This window comes from Ceratotherium simum, chromosome 3, assembly GCF_057802395.1.
Source record: "Ceratotherium simum simum isolate JZ-2026a chromosome 3, ASM5780239v1, whole genome shotgun sequence".
Classification (NCBI taxonomy): Eukaryota; Metazoa; Chordata; class Mammalia; order Perissodactyla; family Rhinocerotidae; genus Ceratotherium; species Ceratotherium simum.
Window position 1 is genome coordinate 78,147,388 of NC_141902.1, and position 18,144 is coordinate 78,165,531.

General features: G+C 40.4%; 1 protein-coding gene across 1 annotated transcript; it reads right to left on the reverse strand.

Moving 5' to 3' along the window:
- Positions 1–1,379: 1,379 nt before the first annotated feature.
- MPHOSPH10 (M-phase phosphoprotein 10) lies at positions 1,380–17,819 on the reverse strand. The gene is made up of 11 exons (XM_004431877.3): positions 17,660–17,819; positions 15,309–15,987; positions 14,526–14,701; positions 13,825–13,996; positions 11,750–11,891; positions 10,885–10,952; positions 9,666–9,803; positions 7,026–7,136; positions 3,346–3,453; positions 2,041–2,271; positions 1,380–1,615 (listed from the first exon to the last, which is right to left on the reverse strand). The coding sequence occupies exons 1-11, from the start codon at positions 17,746–17,748 to the stop codon at positions 1,466–1,468; spliced, it is 2,064 nt and encodes a 687-aa protein (XP_004431934.1). The 5' UTR covers positions 17,749–17,819; the 3' UTR covers positions 1,380–1,465.
- Between the last annotated feature and the right edge of the window lie 325 nt (positions 17,820–18,144).

Here is an 18,144-nt window from a genome sequence, read left to right on the forward strand (position 1 = left end):
CTTTGGGACACAGTAAATACTTAAAGCAGATATACAATGCATGCTCAAAGGCCACATCTGGCCCTTTTGGAAAAACAAGGGAAGGCCGAATTAGTTTTACACCAAATGGCTTGCTTCCTCATATGCTCCAATATATCCTATCTCCTTGCCATTTATTTATCAAATGTATCAAATATTACACTAAAAAGGTAAATGAACTGATACACCTCCCCTAGATGTGAGGGTAAAAAGGGAAGATAGATAAAAGTGATTTTAACTCTGCAAATATCAAACTGCCCTTCGACAGATAAAATGAATCATCACTCCAGGATCAAACATCCTGATCCTGACAAATTATTATGAAAGAAACAATCGAGGCAAAGAGAACTATGCTAGCAGTGAGTGGGGACTGGCAAATTGTCTGAATTTAAAAAGAAAATAGGAACTCCTAGGGCCATATAATACTCAAATCACCACTGGAAAAAAAATGACCTTTTCCCTAAGGCTAGAGGGAGACCAGGGGTTTACTCAAACTGTTAGTTTAGAAGACAAAGGCACACTGGTGAAGAGAACTCTATCTGAATACAACTTGAAACAAATCACCCCTCAGTACTGACTGGGGCTCAGTCCAGCCACATGCAGCCCAGGTCTACCCCAAGTGGCCAGTAATTCCTGAATTAGTAAGCAGGAATGCAGAGTACAAACCTCCACAGGCTCGCCTTGACCGCTGTATTGTCCTCTGTAGAGGAAAACCTACAAGGGCTTTCCCTATTGCTTTAACTGAAGCTTAGTTCTCATTTTCTACCCAGGCTTAAGGCATTTCCATCAAAGCATAATATGAGATCCCAACAAAAAGCAGTTTTCCCTGGATGGGGAGGTTGAAACAAAGAGCACTGGTGGTCAGGGAAGACTCTCCACAGACTGCCAGTCTAGCTTCCTGGCTGTGTTCACCTTCTATCACATCAGGATCACACCTGTCCTCTGTGCATCTGACCGGACGCTGCTCTATAGCCTAAGTGAAACCTTTGGTCGGGTGACATCATATCATCTCCCAAGGGGAAAGACATAAGGTCAAAAATCTCAATTTTGTGAAAGGATGACAGGGGAGTGGGAGAAGAAAATCAAGACTCTAAAGAGTGAGGACCTCTGCTGTAGACAGCTGGTTGTGACGGCGTGGCCGGCTCCCGTGCCCTTCTCAGCCTGCAGGCCAGCTCTTGCTCACCAGCTGGCATGCCCGAGCTGGCCTTCACCCTGGCCCCAGCGAGAGCACACTGCGGGAAGGGCCTTGGGAACTAGGTCCCGCCTCACACCCAGAGAAAGCAAGACAGGGCTTTCCAGAGACAGTCGGGAGTTTTGTCTTTTCAAACTGGAATTCTCAAATATCTGCCATCTGTGCAAAGAAAAGTTCTCAAAAATTTTATTATGAAACAAAACAATGACAGAATATAAGCTTACACATTAATATTTACATTATATTCAACACATATTACAGCTTTAACTTATGAACAGAAATATCCTGTCTTTTCTTCTTTTTCTTCTCCGTTTTCTTTGCATCATTGATTTGCATTTTGACTTGATCTTGTAACTTAGAAAAGAATGCTTGAGAGGACTTTAATGCTTTGTCTTTACCTTCATCCTGCAATTAAAAATAATACATGCTCATGCTATAAAACATGCTCATGAGTAAAAGAAGCCAAGTGATTACAATGCATAAAAGTATACATATGAAAAGGGACTAGAAGAAATTATGAGAAATTAAACTAGTTAGCATGGAGGTGTCATACACATTCTATGCTGCTGCACTGTTCTTGTTATTTAAAAGAGAAGGGAGTCAAGAAAAACTACTGCCACAACCCAGGGGACTGTGAGGACCTTCCGTTAAAAACCCGAGAGAGGGAAGGCTGCTATTCCAGCCAGTCGCAGGAGGCCTCTCCTCCCCAGGCGGGCGTGGGCAGGCAGTGTTGCTGGCTCAGTGGCTCCAGTCGAGCACCGTCACCTACAGCTCGCCATCTGCTTCCTCCCAAAGGCCCCCTTCAGTAGTTTTCTTTCCCACACCCTTACCTTTAGTAGCGAAGCTCTGCCTGTTTTGGTCAGCTGTTTTATCTTCTCTGAAGCCACTGCCTTCGTGTATTTCCCTGCTTGGTCTGGGTTGCTCTTTTCAAGCAGTTTTCTCCGCTTTTCCTTCTCTTTTATTTTCATATGCTTCCGATATTTCTTTTTCCTCCGTTCTCGTTTCTTGTCTGTAGCTGTTTTCTCAGCAGCTGTTTTTATATCTCCAGCTTTATTTTTTTCCTATTAAAAAATAACCACCAGCATGAGAGTTAATCTAACCTAACATCAACTCAGGGAATTGGAAGAGAAGCAATTCCACAGAATGTGGCTGATGGGCTCTATGTCTACAGCCAAGTGTGTGTACACAGAGCAATTCCCACCTGCGTTTCAAAGAGCTTTGGTAACTCAGCTCTTTGAGACCTGGAATGCATTCTCTGACAGAACAGACTCTTATAGTGGCGGTTCAGTTCCCAAACTACTTCACAAAGGCAGCCTGGAGAGCTCAGCTGTCAAGCTACCAGTCCTAGAGAAGCAAGTCCCCACAGCACTTAGATTCCAGCCTGGGCTCCAGGGACACGCCTGAGGCAGCCCCAGTGCTAAGCTGCTGATGACAGCCACTGAGCTGACAGCAGGGGCTCCCAGAGACAGAAGGGAAACATCTATCCAGTGAGAATCAATTTCCTCTCTTTCCTCCTCAGCTGCCAGCCTAGCCTACCCAGGCTGTCACTTGCAGAGGTAGCAGAGGTTCTGAAGGGGTGGGTGTGGGTGTAGCAAAGCAAGTGAGGAGGGAAAAAAGAGGGCCATGCTGCTTGGCCAGCCAGGAAGACGAGGCTGGCAGAAACCATCATTACTGTGTAAGGCATGAGCTTCAATGTTCACAGGGCAGAGACTGCCTGCATTCTTTCAATACCCATGTGCTCTATTCCAGACCCCGATCCCATTACTCATAATCATTAAATGGATAAAATAAGGGGGAAAATGCTGATAAAGGATTACTAATGTACAACCAATTTGTTTTAAATCTAACATCACTGCTAGTATTCAAACTGGATTATAACAAGATACTGATACTGGATTATTTACAAATAGCTTTTATAATAATTCTTATACCTGCACCCTCATAATAATAGCTGATTATAGAAGACTGGTATTTGAATATTATATAACATTATTAGTTTGATTATACTTAGAAACTGCTGATACATCAGAATAAAAACTACAAACTCAAGGAAAACGACCTTAAATAAACAGAGACCTGGCTATAAACAACTAATTTATAAACAGATATTTAACGTCTCAACATTGGCTTCTTACCTTGACTTCCTCTGGCGCCAGGAGAGCTGCGTCGCTAACGCTCACTGGGGCCACCTCCTCCATGGTTATGGCTGGCAGATTTGAGACAACTTTAATCTCTGGAACAGGCTAGAAAAGAGACACTACATTTAATAGGAAGAACTGTTTTGGAAAACTAAAATAGTATCAAAATAAATCAAACCTATCAATTATAAAAAGGAGAAAAGAATGCAACACTAACTGAAGGACTATTTGTTTTTTTTCCTTTTTTCAAAGAACTACCCAAGAAATTCAGACATTAAAACCTGTTTCATAGTGATCATGGTAATAAAAGGACAAGAGTGATGATTTATCTAACACTTACACTAATGTTCTTTACATCTAACTGACACACCTCTGTGAGGGGCAGCTGGGGACAGGGACTGTTGGCCAGAGTGGAGTAAAGGATGAAGTGTGGGAAAGAGCAGGTGTCCTGGAGACAGCGTGGAATTGAGACTCAGGAGAAAGGGGCTCTACAGCAAAGCGCATCACTGCCTCCTTTGCACACTCATTCTCCTTGTCACAGCCCTATCCTGTCCATCTTCCAGTTAACTGGGCAGATATGTGCCCCAGGAAACTACAGAAACAACAAAACAAGTCATAAACACAACAGAATCTTGGATTCTAAGTAAGAGAAAAATGTCAGAGTGTGGAACAAATCATTTCTTCCACTGGACCACTGTTCAACTATTTATGGGAAACAGTGTGTTCCATTCCACAATTTAAAGAGAAACATGGAGAAAATGGAGACAACTCAAAAAAAATAACAAAAAAATGATGACTAAGGTTAACAGAGTCTACAGAGATGGCCCCTGAAGTACCAGCCTGAGGGGGAACCTATATCAGAAATTCTACATTTCTGAAGAAGAAAATAAGTAAGACAGGCTTTTAAACTGGGGCAGGCAGACACAAATACATTCATTTTTCAATTCCAAGATTCCAAGGAATGTCTGAGTACTTCCCCACGTCAGGTTCTATGCTAGTGTGATGAACACAGCAGTGAAATGGCAGTGAACAAAATACATTCGTGCTGGCTTGAAAATGAGTAGAGAACAATGAACAATCAACCAAAGACTGCAATTGTGCTATGGTGCAATGAGGGAAAGGAGCAGAGTAGGGACAAATGCAGAGAGAGGGAGGGGGCGTTTGGTCTGAGACTTCAGAGATAGGAAGGAGCCAGCCATGGAAAAGAGGAAGGGCAGCCTAATGGGCCTGGGGGAGAGCCCAGCAGGAAGGCACAAGGAAGGAGGCACTTCGCCAGCTGAAGGTACCGGAAGACCAGTATGGCCGGGGGATAGCAAGTTACGGAGACTAGAGGGGTGGGAAGGAGCCCTGTCATAAGGCACGGGAAGGGATGGAGTCCTTCATATCAGTAAGACTTTTTTCACAGTAAGACCTGCTGGCCAAGAAGGGTTGAGAAATTTCTCTCTTCCCTTCATCTGTTTATTTTACACAGCCCAAACTGTACACAGCCCAAACTAGGCACTTTGGGAATCTAAAGATGGTTCCTGCCACCAAAAACTTACCATCATATAAATTACACCTCAATTAAACAAAAACAAAAAAGCAGGTGATAAAAGCTGATTGTCCGTTTGAGAAGACAAAATACTCGCACAGAAAAAATCACCTAACCATTCAAGAATCAGAAAGCATCTTGGAGATTACCACTTCTGTATAGATTAAATGTGAAGCGATCTGCCTAAATCACAAATCTAGTTAGGGGCAGAATCAGACTCAGGTTTCTGACTTCTAGACTAGTCCCTGATTCATGACATCCCATTTCCGGACAATACCACAAGAGACACCAAGGGGCGATAGGTGAGCAAGCACCAAAAGGATGGTATGTTGCATGGCTTCACAGAAAGTGGTGAGTAGGACAGGAAGCTCCAAGGAGTAGACAGGCACTGAGCCAAGTCTGGGTGGGAGTCAAACAGGCAGAGAGGGAGAGCACTAGACATGTTTGGGGCTGGCCCAGGGAGCAACACGCAGCAGAGAGAGCATGGGCCCAGAGTTAGATCTGACCCTCCCACCTCCTAAGCCTTGGTTTCCTCATCTGCAAAACAGAAAGAGTAATATCTGCCTCAGTGTCTTGTGGATTAAGAGTTAAAGTACAGGGGCACTGACGTCATCAAGATGGTGACATAAGTCGATTCCAACTTTAGTCCTCCTCACCAAACCAACTAGCACTATCCATGGAAAAGACACCATTTTGAAAAGCCCAGAACCAAGGTATGAGGCTGAAGTAACTCTCTGGACCAGAGACTGAGACGGACCGCATTAGAAGGGAAAAAAGAGAGGCTACACTATGACCACATCATCCCTCCCGCCGGCTGGCACAGCACCCACTGAGAAGGCCCCTCTGGCCCTACAGTTTCTCCAGCGGGAAAAGAGAGCACACGGTGAACTTCCAGCTCCCTAGCGTTGCAGGACGCTTCTGGGTAGGCCCAATCATGTCTGCCTCACATGGATCACTGAGAATATCTGCAGGGATTGACCACTGGGGATCAGGCTGGGACAGAGAACAGGGGCAGGGCTTACAGCAAACAGCGCTCTGATCTTGGCAGACCGTGTTCCTCCTCACAGCAGCACCTGAGTAGAGATCCCAACCAGACCATCTGCAGAGCCAAGCTGGAAGCTCTGTCTGGCTCAAAGAAATAACTGCACCTCCATGTTCATTACAGCATTTTTTACAACAACCAAGACATGGAAACAACCTAAGTGTGCATCAATATATATATAGATACATATACTGCTGAATAATATTCCACTGTGTGTATATGGAATATTATTCAGCAGTAAAAAGGAAATTCTGCCATTTGCAACAACATGGATGGACCTTAAGGGCATTATGCTAAGTGAAGTCAGTCAGACAGAGAAAGACAAATACTGTACAATGCCACTCAGATGTGGAATCTAAAAAAAATTACTGATAGAAACAGAGAACAGACTGGTGGCTGCCAGAGCTGCGGCAGTGGGGGAAATGGGTGAAGGTGGTCAAAAGGGACAAACTTCCAGTTATAAGATAAATAAGTCCTGGGAATCTAGGCCACCACTGCATGACAACTACAGTCCACAAGACTGTATTGTACATATGAAAGTTGCTAAGAGAGTAGGTCTTAAAAGTTCTCATCACAAGAAAAAAAAATTCTAACTATGTGAGGTGACGGGTGTTAACTAAACATTGTGGTAATCATTTTGCAACATATACATATGTCAAATCATTACGTTGTACATCTTAAACTTATACAATGTTATATGTCAATTATGTCTCAAAAAAATGGGAGGAAAGGAGTTAATGTCCACAAAGGACCTAATACAGCACATAGCAAGTATTCAGTCCATGCCAGGTCTGGACATCACATGTGTCCAGACCAATCACAGACAAAAATGCAACTGAAGACCAAACCAGGAGACAGGGTGAGAAAGAGGAAACCCTGTGGCTAAGGCTGAGGGTCTGGCAAGGGCCCACTGGAGATCAGCCTGGATCAGCAGGGGCGAAGCCAGAATTGTCATGAGATCAGACATGAGCCTTTCTCATGGGAGGCCCTGCCTGTAATTTACAGGGAATCCCTGCAGGTTTCTATCCTAAAACCAAATACAGAGCCAGACTGACACAAGCTCACATCTGCTCTATCTACACACTGAAATGTTAACACACTTACCGGTTTAGGGATGAAGTGAAAGTTTGAGAGGGCATCCAATTTTAAGAAGAGGGAATCCATCATCTTCTGAATTTCTACGTGCTCTGGATTTTCTTCTTCTGCTGTTTTTTGCTTAGGGAATAAATTCAACAACATCAGACTAAGCAGCTTAATATACATCACAGGACAAAACGCTGAAGGCCAATGACAATAGGTATTCCCCATTTCTCATCATTAAGGCTTCAGCTCCAAAGAAATATACCAAGGCAAAACTCAAGTTATCAATACCACAATGGTGCCAGCCCCTAAGAGAAGAAATGTGATGTGCACTTGAGGAGCTGCAGCAACCATTACCTCTAACATTTAGAACTTACCATTTAATTCTCTTGGTATTTATTTCTCTCAAGAACTAAGCTATTCCCACTAGGATGGCTATCATTTAAAAAAAAAGGGAAAGTAACAAGTGTTGGCAAGGATGTGGAGGAACTGGAACTCTTGTGCATCATTGGTGAGAATGTAAAATGGTGCAGTCAGAGTTGAAACAAGTTTGGTAATTCCTCAAAAAGTTTAACAGAGAATTACCATATGACCCTGCAATTCCACCCTTAGGTATATACCCAAGAGAATTAAAAATAGGTACTCAAACAAATAAATGTACACATATGTCCAGAGCAGCACTATTCACAATAGCCAAAAGCTAGAAAGAGCCCAAATGCTCATCAACTAATGAGTGGATAAGTAAACTGTGGTATGTACATACAATGGAATTTTATTTAGCCATAAAAAAGAAATGAATACTGACACATGCCACAATTTTGAAAACATTATGCTAAGTGAAAGAAGTCAGACACAAAAGGTCATATATTATATGATTCCACTTACATGAAATATCTAGAATAAGTAAACCCTTAGAGAACGAATGCAGATTGGTGGTCATCAGGGGCAGGGGTGAGGGAAGAATGGGAAGCAACGGCTCAATGGGTATGGAAATTTATTTTGAGGTGATGAAAACGTTTTGGAACTGGATAGAGATAGTGGTTGCAAAACACTGTGCATATACTAAATGCCCCTGAATTGTTTACTTTAAAATGGTCAATTCTATGTTATGTGAATCTCACCTCAATTAAAAAAAAAAAAAAGAACTAAGGTGTTAATGTAGACTTCACAAAAATTATCCAAATATCCATTTGGATTGAGGGACTTTGTTTTCTTTTATTTATATAAAATTTGTTAAAGATTTATTCTAAATCACACAAAAACTCGACAGCAGTTTTCATTCTGAGGAGAAAAGGCAAACTTTATACTTCCCTTTTCCCCCTGCCCAAAATGCTTATTCTAGAAGGCTAGGACAGTTTTTATTTGCTTGCTTTTTAATTAAGACATAAGCAAAAGAAACAAACAAAAATAGCCAGAACTGAGGAGCAAATGGCTCTTTGCTTCCACGACCCTGGTGCCAGAGATGCATCCAGGTCTGTGTTCCCACTGTCTGTCATCAGAGCCCACCTTACAGCTATGTCCAAACACTTGTTACTGCTTCTTACTATTTTAACTTAACTCATATTTTTATCCCAAACATGTGTTTTTGCCTCATCCCAGGTAGTAAGTCCTGTGAAATCATACACATACAACTAAGATTAAAGATTCCTTCATGTGCTGTTTACCAGCACATCATCTTGTTTATTACCTCTAACTTGGATACCAAACTTTGAGAAATACTGATGGTCATCCCCAGACTAACTCTTAATGGAATGGTTCTAGAATTAGCCTAAATTAAGTCATACTCACAAACTTGTGAACTGGCTGTTGACTTCCAAGATATAAATAAAACTAACATTTACAGAGCTGGTACAAGCTGTTGCATTACATACTTAGTTTAATTTTTAACTCTCATGGTTACCAAATACTTTCTGTATTTACTGAATCTCCTCAAAGTAATCAGGTGATGTTCAATAAGCATCGACTGAGGCTGTACACATGTTCTCTCATCTACCACCTAGGGTTGCAAAGCAGCCGGAAAGAATTTTAATTCAAATCTTTCTGTTCTTCAACTTCACAGTGCCATCAAAGGCACTGTTCGCTGTCGCTGCTTAAGTGGCATTAACTAACTAAATCTGGTAGAAATCTTAAATGGCCTTTGCAGAATAAAAATACCATCTCATCCTCAAGCACACATTGACCACATTTCCAATAAATCAAATGTGAAGGAATAATTCAATTATTATATTAGGAATATAATATTTTTGGAAATATGACTTTGTCCTATTCAACCCGATTTTTTTTTAAGAATCTCTATGTAAAAAGAAACAAAAAACAAAAACCTACCAGACCCAAAAATCTGAATGAATTCACAGATAATCTGATAAAATATGTCAGTAAGTTCAAAAGTGTGAATGAGAAATGATTTTAAAATTGTAGCACTACTGTAACAATTGCTGGAAAGTGAACTAGCTGTGAAAAAATCAGATGACCAGTGACAAACCACAAACCGCCCCCCCGGCATTCAGTGGGAACATTATAACCCCTCTATTTCTAAACGAGGTGACCCAAGAGCTCAAGGTTTCTGTGTTTCATGAATTTCAACCGTCACAGTAGAGCCAGCAGAGCTGGGTCTCTACTTCTCTTCCTTTAAAAACAATTGTTGTGCCTTAAAGGCTTCCTTACCTGGTTGAGTTTGATATATTCCTGTTCATAAATTTCAGCAAGGCTCAATTTACTCTTCTCATGGTCTAACGTTAAACGCTTTTTATATTCATATGCATCCTCTTTAGGTTTTTCTTTACGTACTACATCATCCCAAGCCTAAAATAGGAAAGGCAGGTGGAATATAAATTAACAAAATCTATAATTTCTTTCTAGGCTCACTTAATCTTCCTCTGGAACATTATTATTCCAGAAGAAGCAAACTATAGCAAAAAAGAAGTAATTTTTAACCTCTGAAATGACTATTCAAGTCACAAAGAATAAGTATCATGAAAGGCAAAGAGGACATTACTCGAGTATCCATTTTGTTTTTGTTTTAAATGTGTCTTTCTCCTGGTTACCAACTTTAATTCCACATTTCCCTATCACGGTTTGTTTAAAAGTCAAGATCTGAGTTTGTCTCATTTCATTTAAAATTTAAAGATATTCTGTATATAGTGTATATTTCAGACGCAAAAGTGTAAGCTAAAATTCTACACGTTATAAAACGATCTCTTATAGAACATGTCACATATGCAAGTTTTATCCTAAGTTTACAAAATAAGATCAATTCTTAAAAACTCCTTGCCAGGTTTGTCGCACCAGATACTATGTCTAGACCAAGGGTCCTGGGTGTGACCATGTCAAAACAGACACCAATCATCACACCTGCTACCCTCCATCAGCTTCATCCCACACCACACTACAGGTCAGCACGGTGCAGGGGAGACTGGCAATGGCTCGTTACCCCTTTCTCCTCAGGCACAACATCGGTCTTTTTTTTTTTTTTTAATTTTTTATTTATTTATTTTTTCCCCCAAAGCCCCAGCAGATAGTTGTAGGTCATAGCTGCACATCCTTCTAGCCGCTGTATGTGGGACGTGGCCCCAGCATGGCCGGAGAAGCGGGGCATCGGTACGCGCCCAGGATCGAACCCTGGGCCGCCAGCAGCGGAGCGCGCGCAACTAACCGCCAAGCCACGGGGCCAGCCCCACAACACCTGTCTTTCCTGGGCACTAGTGAACGGCAGCACCTCACACAACAAAAGTTGAGGACACTCCTAGTCTAGATTTATGACTTTTAAATGAAAAACTGAGAAAAACAAAATTTCTATGAAAGCAGAGCATTATTTCGACTCCCAAAATACTGTCATATAATTTCCAGTGAATTTTAAATTAAGTTAAATTTCATTCTTACTGACCTGATCTCTTATTCTCTGCTTAATGATATCTTCTAGTTGAAGGGTAGTTTCCTCTGTGATCACAGGTGCTAAAGGAAATATGAAATGTACTCATTAAGTAGATATAAACTAGACCAGTGGTTCTCAAAGGCTAGTCCTTGAACCAGCAGCATCAACAACCCTTGGGACTTGTTAGAAATGTAAATACTTGGGCCCCATCTCACACCTCCCGAATCAGAAAAGTAGGTGGAAGAGGACACCTATCTGTGTTTTAACTAGCCCTCTGATGCTCCCTCCAGTTTGAGAGCCATAAACTAGAATATACATGGTAGTGAGTGCTAACACTTTTACTCATGCACCTGGCGAGTCTCTCCCTCTTTTCCATTCTCTCTAGCAATTCATTTTGAATTAATGGGTACAAAAAAGAATTTGATGAGATGACCAGGGTTTCTGGCGGGCGTTCACAATTGAATCAGAGGACAATGACAACATTAATGTATCAGTAATTCTTGAATTAATGGCATTGTAGCTATATAGGAGAATGTCCAAGTTCTTAGAAGATATATCTAAAAATACTTCAGAGTGAAATGAAGTGTCATGATATGGCCACTTTCAAATGATTCAGGGAAAAAAGTACATACATACAATCACACACATACATAGGGGAGAAAGCAAATACTGCAAAATGTTAACAACTGGTGAATCTAGCTCAGTGGCGATACATATGTTTGCTATACTATTTTTTCAACTTTTCTGTATGCCTGCAAGATTTTAAAATAAAAAAGTAGAAGAAAAGGATGAATATCACTCCCAAATCTTTCTATGGAACAGAACCATAGAAAAAGCACACAAGGGAACACTTGCAGAAGCCTGCGGGCCCACGCACCCATGCGGACCGCGTGGTCAAAGTGCAAGGTCTCTTCCAGGAGGCTGTTCTCTGGCCGCTTTTGTGCTGTCACTTCCCCTTGAAGCTGCCAAGGTTTTTTTTCCAACAACTCTTTTTCTAAAGATGCAATTTTTTCATTCATCTAAGAAAGAGACAAAAGGAGTTACTATACATTTAGGACACAAATTAGACTTATAGTTGTGTAAAAGCAATTAATATTTTTAAAAGTGGGAAAGCAAGAAATGTATTTATTGTTCTTCAATACAACTCTGGTTTGTTCTTGTCTTAATTATGCCAATAGTACCTTCCCATTCCTGTTGTCTGAGGTGGGGTGAGGAGCTGCACATGACCTCTTTTCCCCACTGATTTTAAATGTCATGTTTATAATATAGTAAATTTCCCCAGAAGCATTTGGTTATATTTCTGGGCTCTATTCCAGCCAAACGACCTATCTGTACACAAGCTACTACCAATTTTAATTATTAGAGCATTCCAAGATTAGGTAAATTTTTTTGATTAGAACATTAGTATCTAATGGAGTCTCTTTTGACCCCATACTCCAAATCCTAACTATCTCCAACTTCTAAAAGACAATATCTATAATGACTTTTGTGTATAAAATACCAGCTTATTCAGCTACCTTCCTGAATTCTCTTATTTTTCCTAATAGCCTTTCAGTTCATCTGCTTGGTTTTTCCAGTATCCACTGCAAATATTAATGCTTTTGTTTCAGTTTTTCTTACCTCTTATCTTTCTGTTTTGTAGTTGCTCTGGCTAACACTTCTAAGAGAATGTTAAATAACAGTGGTAATACTAAGAGGGGACATTTTGTCTTATTCTTGATTTTAAAGGGATGTCTCTAGAATTTCTCCATTAAACATGATGGCACCTTTTGGCTAGATGTATCTGCATTTCACTAGGAGTAAAAAAAATTAGGAATGGATATTGAATTTTATCAAATGTCTTTTTGACATATATGGAGGTGACCATACAGTTTTTCTCCTTAACCAAGATTTAAATTAATAGATTTCCTAATACTGAGTCAAGAGAATGAGGCCCACTTGGTTGTGGCGGCATGACTCTTTCATTGTGCTCTTTGGATTTTTGCATAAATGCGACTGTACGTGTGTTTTAATGCTACCTTTGTCAGGTTTGGTTGGGTATTCATGTTATAACAGCTTCACAAGAAAAAAGTTTGGAAGCTTTACTTTACTCTTTACATATGGGAATTGATTAAACAGCATTAAATTATCTATTTCTTGAAAGTTTGATATACTTCCCCAGTAAAACTAAATCTCCTTTTCTTGTTTGGGGGGGAAGAGTGGGAGTGGTAGGCAGGCAGAGGAGGACACTAACTCATTGACAAATTTCTTATTTTCTTTTATGGTGCTTTTTTTTCTTTAGACTTTCTCTTCTGGGGACAATCGGACAATCATGGATTTAATTCAGATTCTCTTTTTTTAATAATTCTTTTGATCTCCTTGGTATCTTTGGTTATTTGCCTATTCTCACTTCTAATTGTGTGACATAATTCTAAGGTGGTTAAATGATAGAGCCAAATGATTGGAGCCAGACTATGTCTATAATTTTCAAATGACATTTCATTTGTCTGAAATTATATCACAATGAAATAATTTGTATCAACTTTGGAAGATGAGTTTGAGATGGTATTAAAATTCAGGCTATGTAGCACTCACAAAAGCCATGTGCAGAGCACCCTAGTATCCTTAAGAGCAGCTGAAAGAGTTATAAGGAGAGGTCCACAGGACAGCTAATCAAGAAAGACATGCCACAGGTATAAAGACACCAAGGACAGAGAAAAGAAACATGTTTTATACATGGGCCCGAAATTGAAAGCCTCAGGTTGGGAAATGCAGCACCAATTTTTTGCAAATTAGCTGCTTTCCACATGGGCATCTCTATACAATGTGCTTTAGAGAGTAGCAGCAAGATTTTTGTTTTGTTTTCTTAAAGGATAATTAAGAGTTCCACCAAAAAAATGGAGATTAGTTACTAGCCTCTAAGTTCTATAGACTTTAAATTTAAATTTAAGCATTTAAATTCCTAATAATTACCTTTTCCTGTCTTTTTTCAAAAGAGGATTTAACTTCATCAGAATCTTTCTTAACACTTAAGATATTTGTATCTTCAGTATCCTCATCATCTGGCAAAGCAAAGGTCACTCTTTTCAAGCTTTCTTTATGTTGTTTACTGTCTTCACCTTCTTCAAGATCATTATCTTCATCCCTATAATATCAAAACACTTATGACAGGAAACACACTACTTTTCATTAGGAAAACAAAAAGGAATAAACTTTCTAGTAATAAAAGTTTTTCTTTCGTACACCCAATGCAATCGAATATTCAGAACTTCTAAAGTCATTCAGTTATTAAGGTACAACAAGGAATTATTTAGGTCAAATAGAACAAAAAGCATCCAACATACAGAAAATAAATTATTCATCAATCTACAATACAAACTTATTTCACAAAAATAACAGGGGATTTTTATTGGCACAAAAAACAAATCAAAGCTCCTTGTAATAAAGGTTTGATTGCTACTGCCAGTAATCTTTATCTTCATGAGATGACCTCTGATGTCTCGAAATTCAGAGACTTTCTTTGGGCTATCTTGAGACTATCTGAGCTTAGAGAATCTACTATTTGATCTTAGAGAATCTAACTTCTTAGGATAAATATATTTGACAACTATGAGTACACGTATATGATTGGGCCGCTCCAGTCTACAATGTAAAGGATAATTCAAAATACTCACGTTTCAGAAATGCTTTCTTCTTCTTCCTCAGCAATTTCTTCCTCTTCTTCCTCAGCAATTTCTTCCTCTTCTTCATTTGAACCCAGCTCATCATCATGAGCACTCGCTATGTCTTCATCACTTTCAACTGGATCAAAAAAATCTTTGTATTTCAGGTTTCTGGAACTTTTACCTGACTAAAATAAAAGGACTTTTAAAACTTTTAATTAAGGACAGAAAAATGCATTAAAATATGCATATGTGTGTATGTGTATTGTCTGTGTATATACACAGCTCTCTAACTTTAACATTATAAGCTAAAAATAGTTATTAGGGCAAATTGGAAACTAATAACACTACCATAAAACCATAAGAACTATCAGAACATACAACCTGAATCTAAGTATAGATTCATTTATAACTGAAATGATAGAGTACAATATTCCATATATCTAAATCTTCCAACTACAGTTATTCTCAAAATATCCCAGCCTAAATAAAGTATACAAATGCCTTCCTTTTATTATTATTTTTAGCGCTTGGTGAAAATATATGTTTGAAGGAAAATTCTGAATATCTCTAAAATGTGTGATTATGCTTCTTAGCTACAAAACAAGTATTTTGTAATAAGGAAATGATGGCTTTAGTTTAATTTTTCCAGTCAATTTTTTTCAACTGATCTAAATATTTCACTTATGCCCTAGTGAGTTCTGAAGTGTTTTAAACCCTTTCTCGAAAAACAGAACAAATCTAATTTGAGAAGGCAGAAAGTGCTTTCTTTCTCTCCTCTCCCCAAAACTTTACCTTAACGTTTTGACTTCCAAACAGTCCTCCCTCATCTTCATCAGAATTAACATCTTCAAAAAAGTCAATATCTTTCTCCTCCTCCTCCTCCTCTTTTTGTTCCTCTTCTTTTTCCATGTTTTCTAAAAAGGTCTCCATTTCAGACAGTTTGAAGAATTTATCATCTACTATGGACTTTTCTCTTGGTTTCCTAGGCACTTGGTTTTGCACCTTGCTCTGCTGTTCCAGTTTGCTGATATCAAAGTCAAGATCAGAATCCTCATCACTGAAAACGGGGCTTTCTCTTAGGTCAAATTTGCTAGAGTTTTTAGCTCTCTCATCCCCTTTAGGATCATCACCACTCAGGTCTGACACTTCGTCCTCCTCCAAATCTTGTTCTAGGTCCTCCTGGCCGTCAGCCTCCATGTCTGAGCCATCCTCTTCACACTCCTGGTCCTCATTCTCTGGGAGAAGACTGATGTCTTCATCTTTAATGGTTTCACTAATTGCATTCTGGAAGTACTGTAAAATTGGTTCATTTTGCAATTCCAGTTGTTGCCAAATCTGCTCATCGTCAAAATTGTCTATCACCAGTTTTTTTAAACGGCTTCCATGGATTCTGCCATTCTCTAGTATTTTATTAAAGTCATAAAGTACTTTTGTTAAAGAAGTGAAGTTTGATGCCAATTCATCTTGAATCCTATTAAGGAATCGGGAGGAGGAAGTTAAATGAGATTTATAATAACAGGTGGTAATTTCACAGCACTCTGAATTAAAAGAAAAAAAAGCCCAACTCTTGTGCAAAGTCAAATTTGAATGAAATGTCAATTTTAAGTATAGATTCTAGCCCCCAAGAGTGTATCATCTTGCTGATGAGCCACATTAATGTATAAAAAATGTCAACTAAATATCTGTGAATCTGCTGTATGGATTTTAGACATGAAAATCATTACAGATCTATTTGCCTAGAGATATGTAGTGAATCTTAGCCTTAAATTTTCAATTCTGCTATATTATATACCACTCTATTCATTCAGTCAGCCAATGGTCAACACTTGTTTTAGCAAGAGAGGTCAGAAAATTCATCCCTGAGGATATGCCATCTGAGATGAGACCTATACATAAGAAGACAGTCTTACAAAGATCTAGAAACATGTATTCTAGGCAGAAGAAATAGTAAGAACAAACTTCCTACGACAGACACGAGCTTGGTGAGTCTGAGGAACAGCAAGGCCAGCATGGATGCAGTGTGGTGAAGGAGGCAGGTAAGGTTAGAGAGGTAGGTGGGAACCAAATCATGCAGAGCTCAGAGGTAAGAGTTTGCCATTTTAAGTGTAAAGACAAGACATCAGGTTTTAAGCAGAGGAACAAAATGATATAATTTACACTTTGTAAAGATGGCCTATGGAGGAAAAGGAATGAAGTTAGGGTGATTAGGAGGCTCATGCAGCTGTCCAGGCAAAGGATGATGATGAACTGTTCTGGGCTAGAGCAGTGGATACCATGAGAGGTAGTTGAACTTGGAATACAGTTTTGAGACAGAACTGACAGGATTTGCTAAGGAATTAGATGTAAAACTGATAAAAAAGAAGACATCAAGAAAGTAGCTTAGTTACATGTCTGAACGACTAGAAAGATAGAGGTGCCATTTACTAAGATAGAGAAGGCAAGTGGTGGAGCATGGGGAAAGGATTTCAGGGAGGGCAGAGTACAGGGGAGTAAATGGAACCAACAGTTCATTTTGGACTTGTTAAATTTAAGATGCTGAGAGTATATGGCTGTAGTTGCTGTGAGCCTGGAGCTCAGAGGAGAGATCGACTTTGAAATATAAATCTGAGAGCCACAATTTCATAATTTTAAGTCCTTCCACAAAATACAAATAAAGATCTTGTGCCAGGAACAGAGATGCAAGTCCTAATTCTCAAGAAGCTCAGTCGTGAGGGTTGATAGACAAGCGACACGTTAAAACTTCCAATAAAGTATGATGATGGGTAAGCATCATCCTGGGTAAGTATCACCCACAGGGGGTTACGCGTGCTTTGGGAGCACATGGGAGAAAAGAGCAACCAACCTAGTGCGTGTGTGTGTGTGTAGAGGCTAGAGGGTGCCTAAGACTCAACAGAGGCCTCCGGGCGTTAATAACTGAGCTTAGATTGATTTCCATAGCACACGACTGGGAGACCCGCACTGTCCAGCTCTTATCAATTTTAAAAATTTTGATAGGCTAGAGGGGCGTAAACTACCTGATATTTGGGGAGAACAGATCTACGCTTCCCGTTACCTTCCCTCTACTCCAGGATTTGCTGGGGGCCCGCAGCCCGCGCCCACGGGAGACCTGGGCCGCACCCGGAGCCCGGACTCGGCGCACTTACGTGAGGAAGCACTCCGGCTGGCTGGTGGCTTTCCCGACCTCCTTCAGACACCGCTCCAGGGTCCGTCGACGCCAGACCCGCGGGGCCATGGCTGTCTGCAACTCCAGACACAACGCCGCATGCAAAGGAAAAGGGCTGCCCGGAAACCGCGCCACAAACACGCCCCTGGAGCAGCCTGGAGCCCGCAGTCGAAGGTTCCGCGGCGCACAGGTTCCGGACCCACCCCCAACAAGAGCGAATGGCAGCGCGAGAACTTTCAAGGGGCTTGCGCAGAGGGGCGGGGCGGGAAACCGAAAAGAGCCACACTGGTCAGCCCAAGCGCCTTTGAACTTTCTCCAAACTTTGTGTGTTGTATTCCCGAGGAGCCCACAGGGGGTAACGCGTCCTCGCTTTAAGTTTCTGCTCTAGATGCACTAGGTGGCTGCAACACGTTGTATTGTAAAAGAAGATCAGGCCTGCCCCCAGCACTCTTAGGAGCGTAGCAA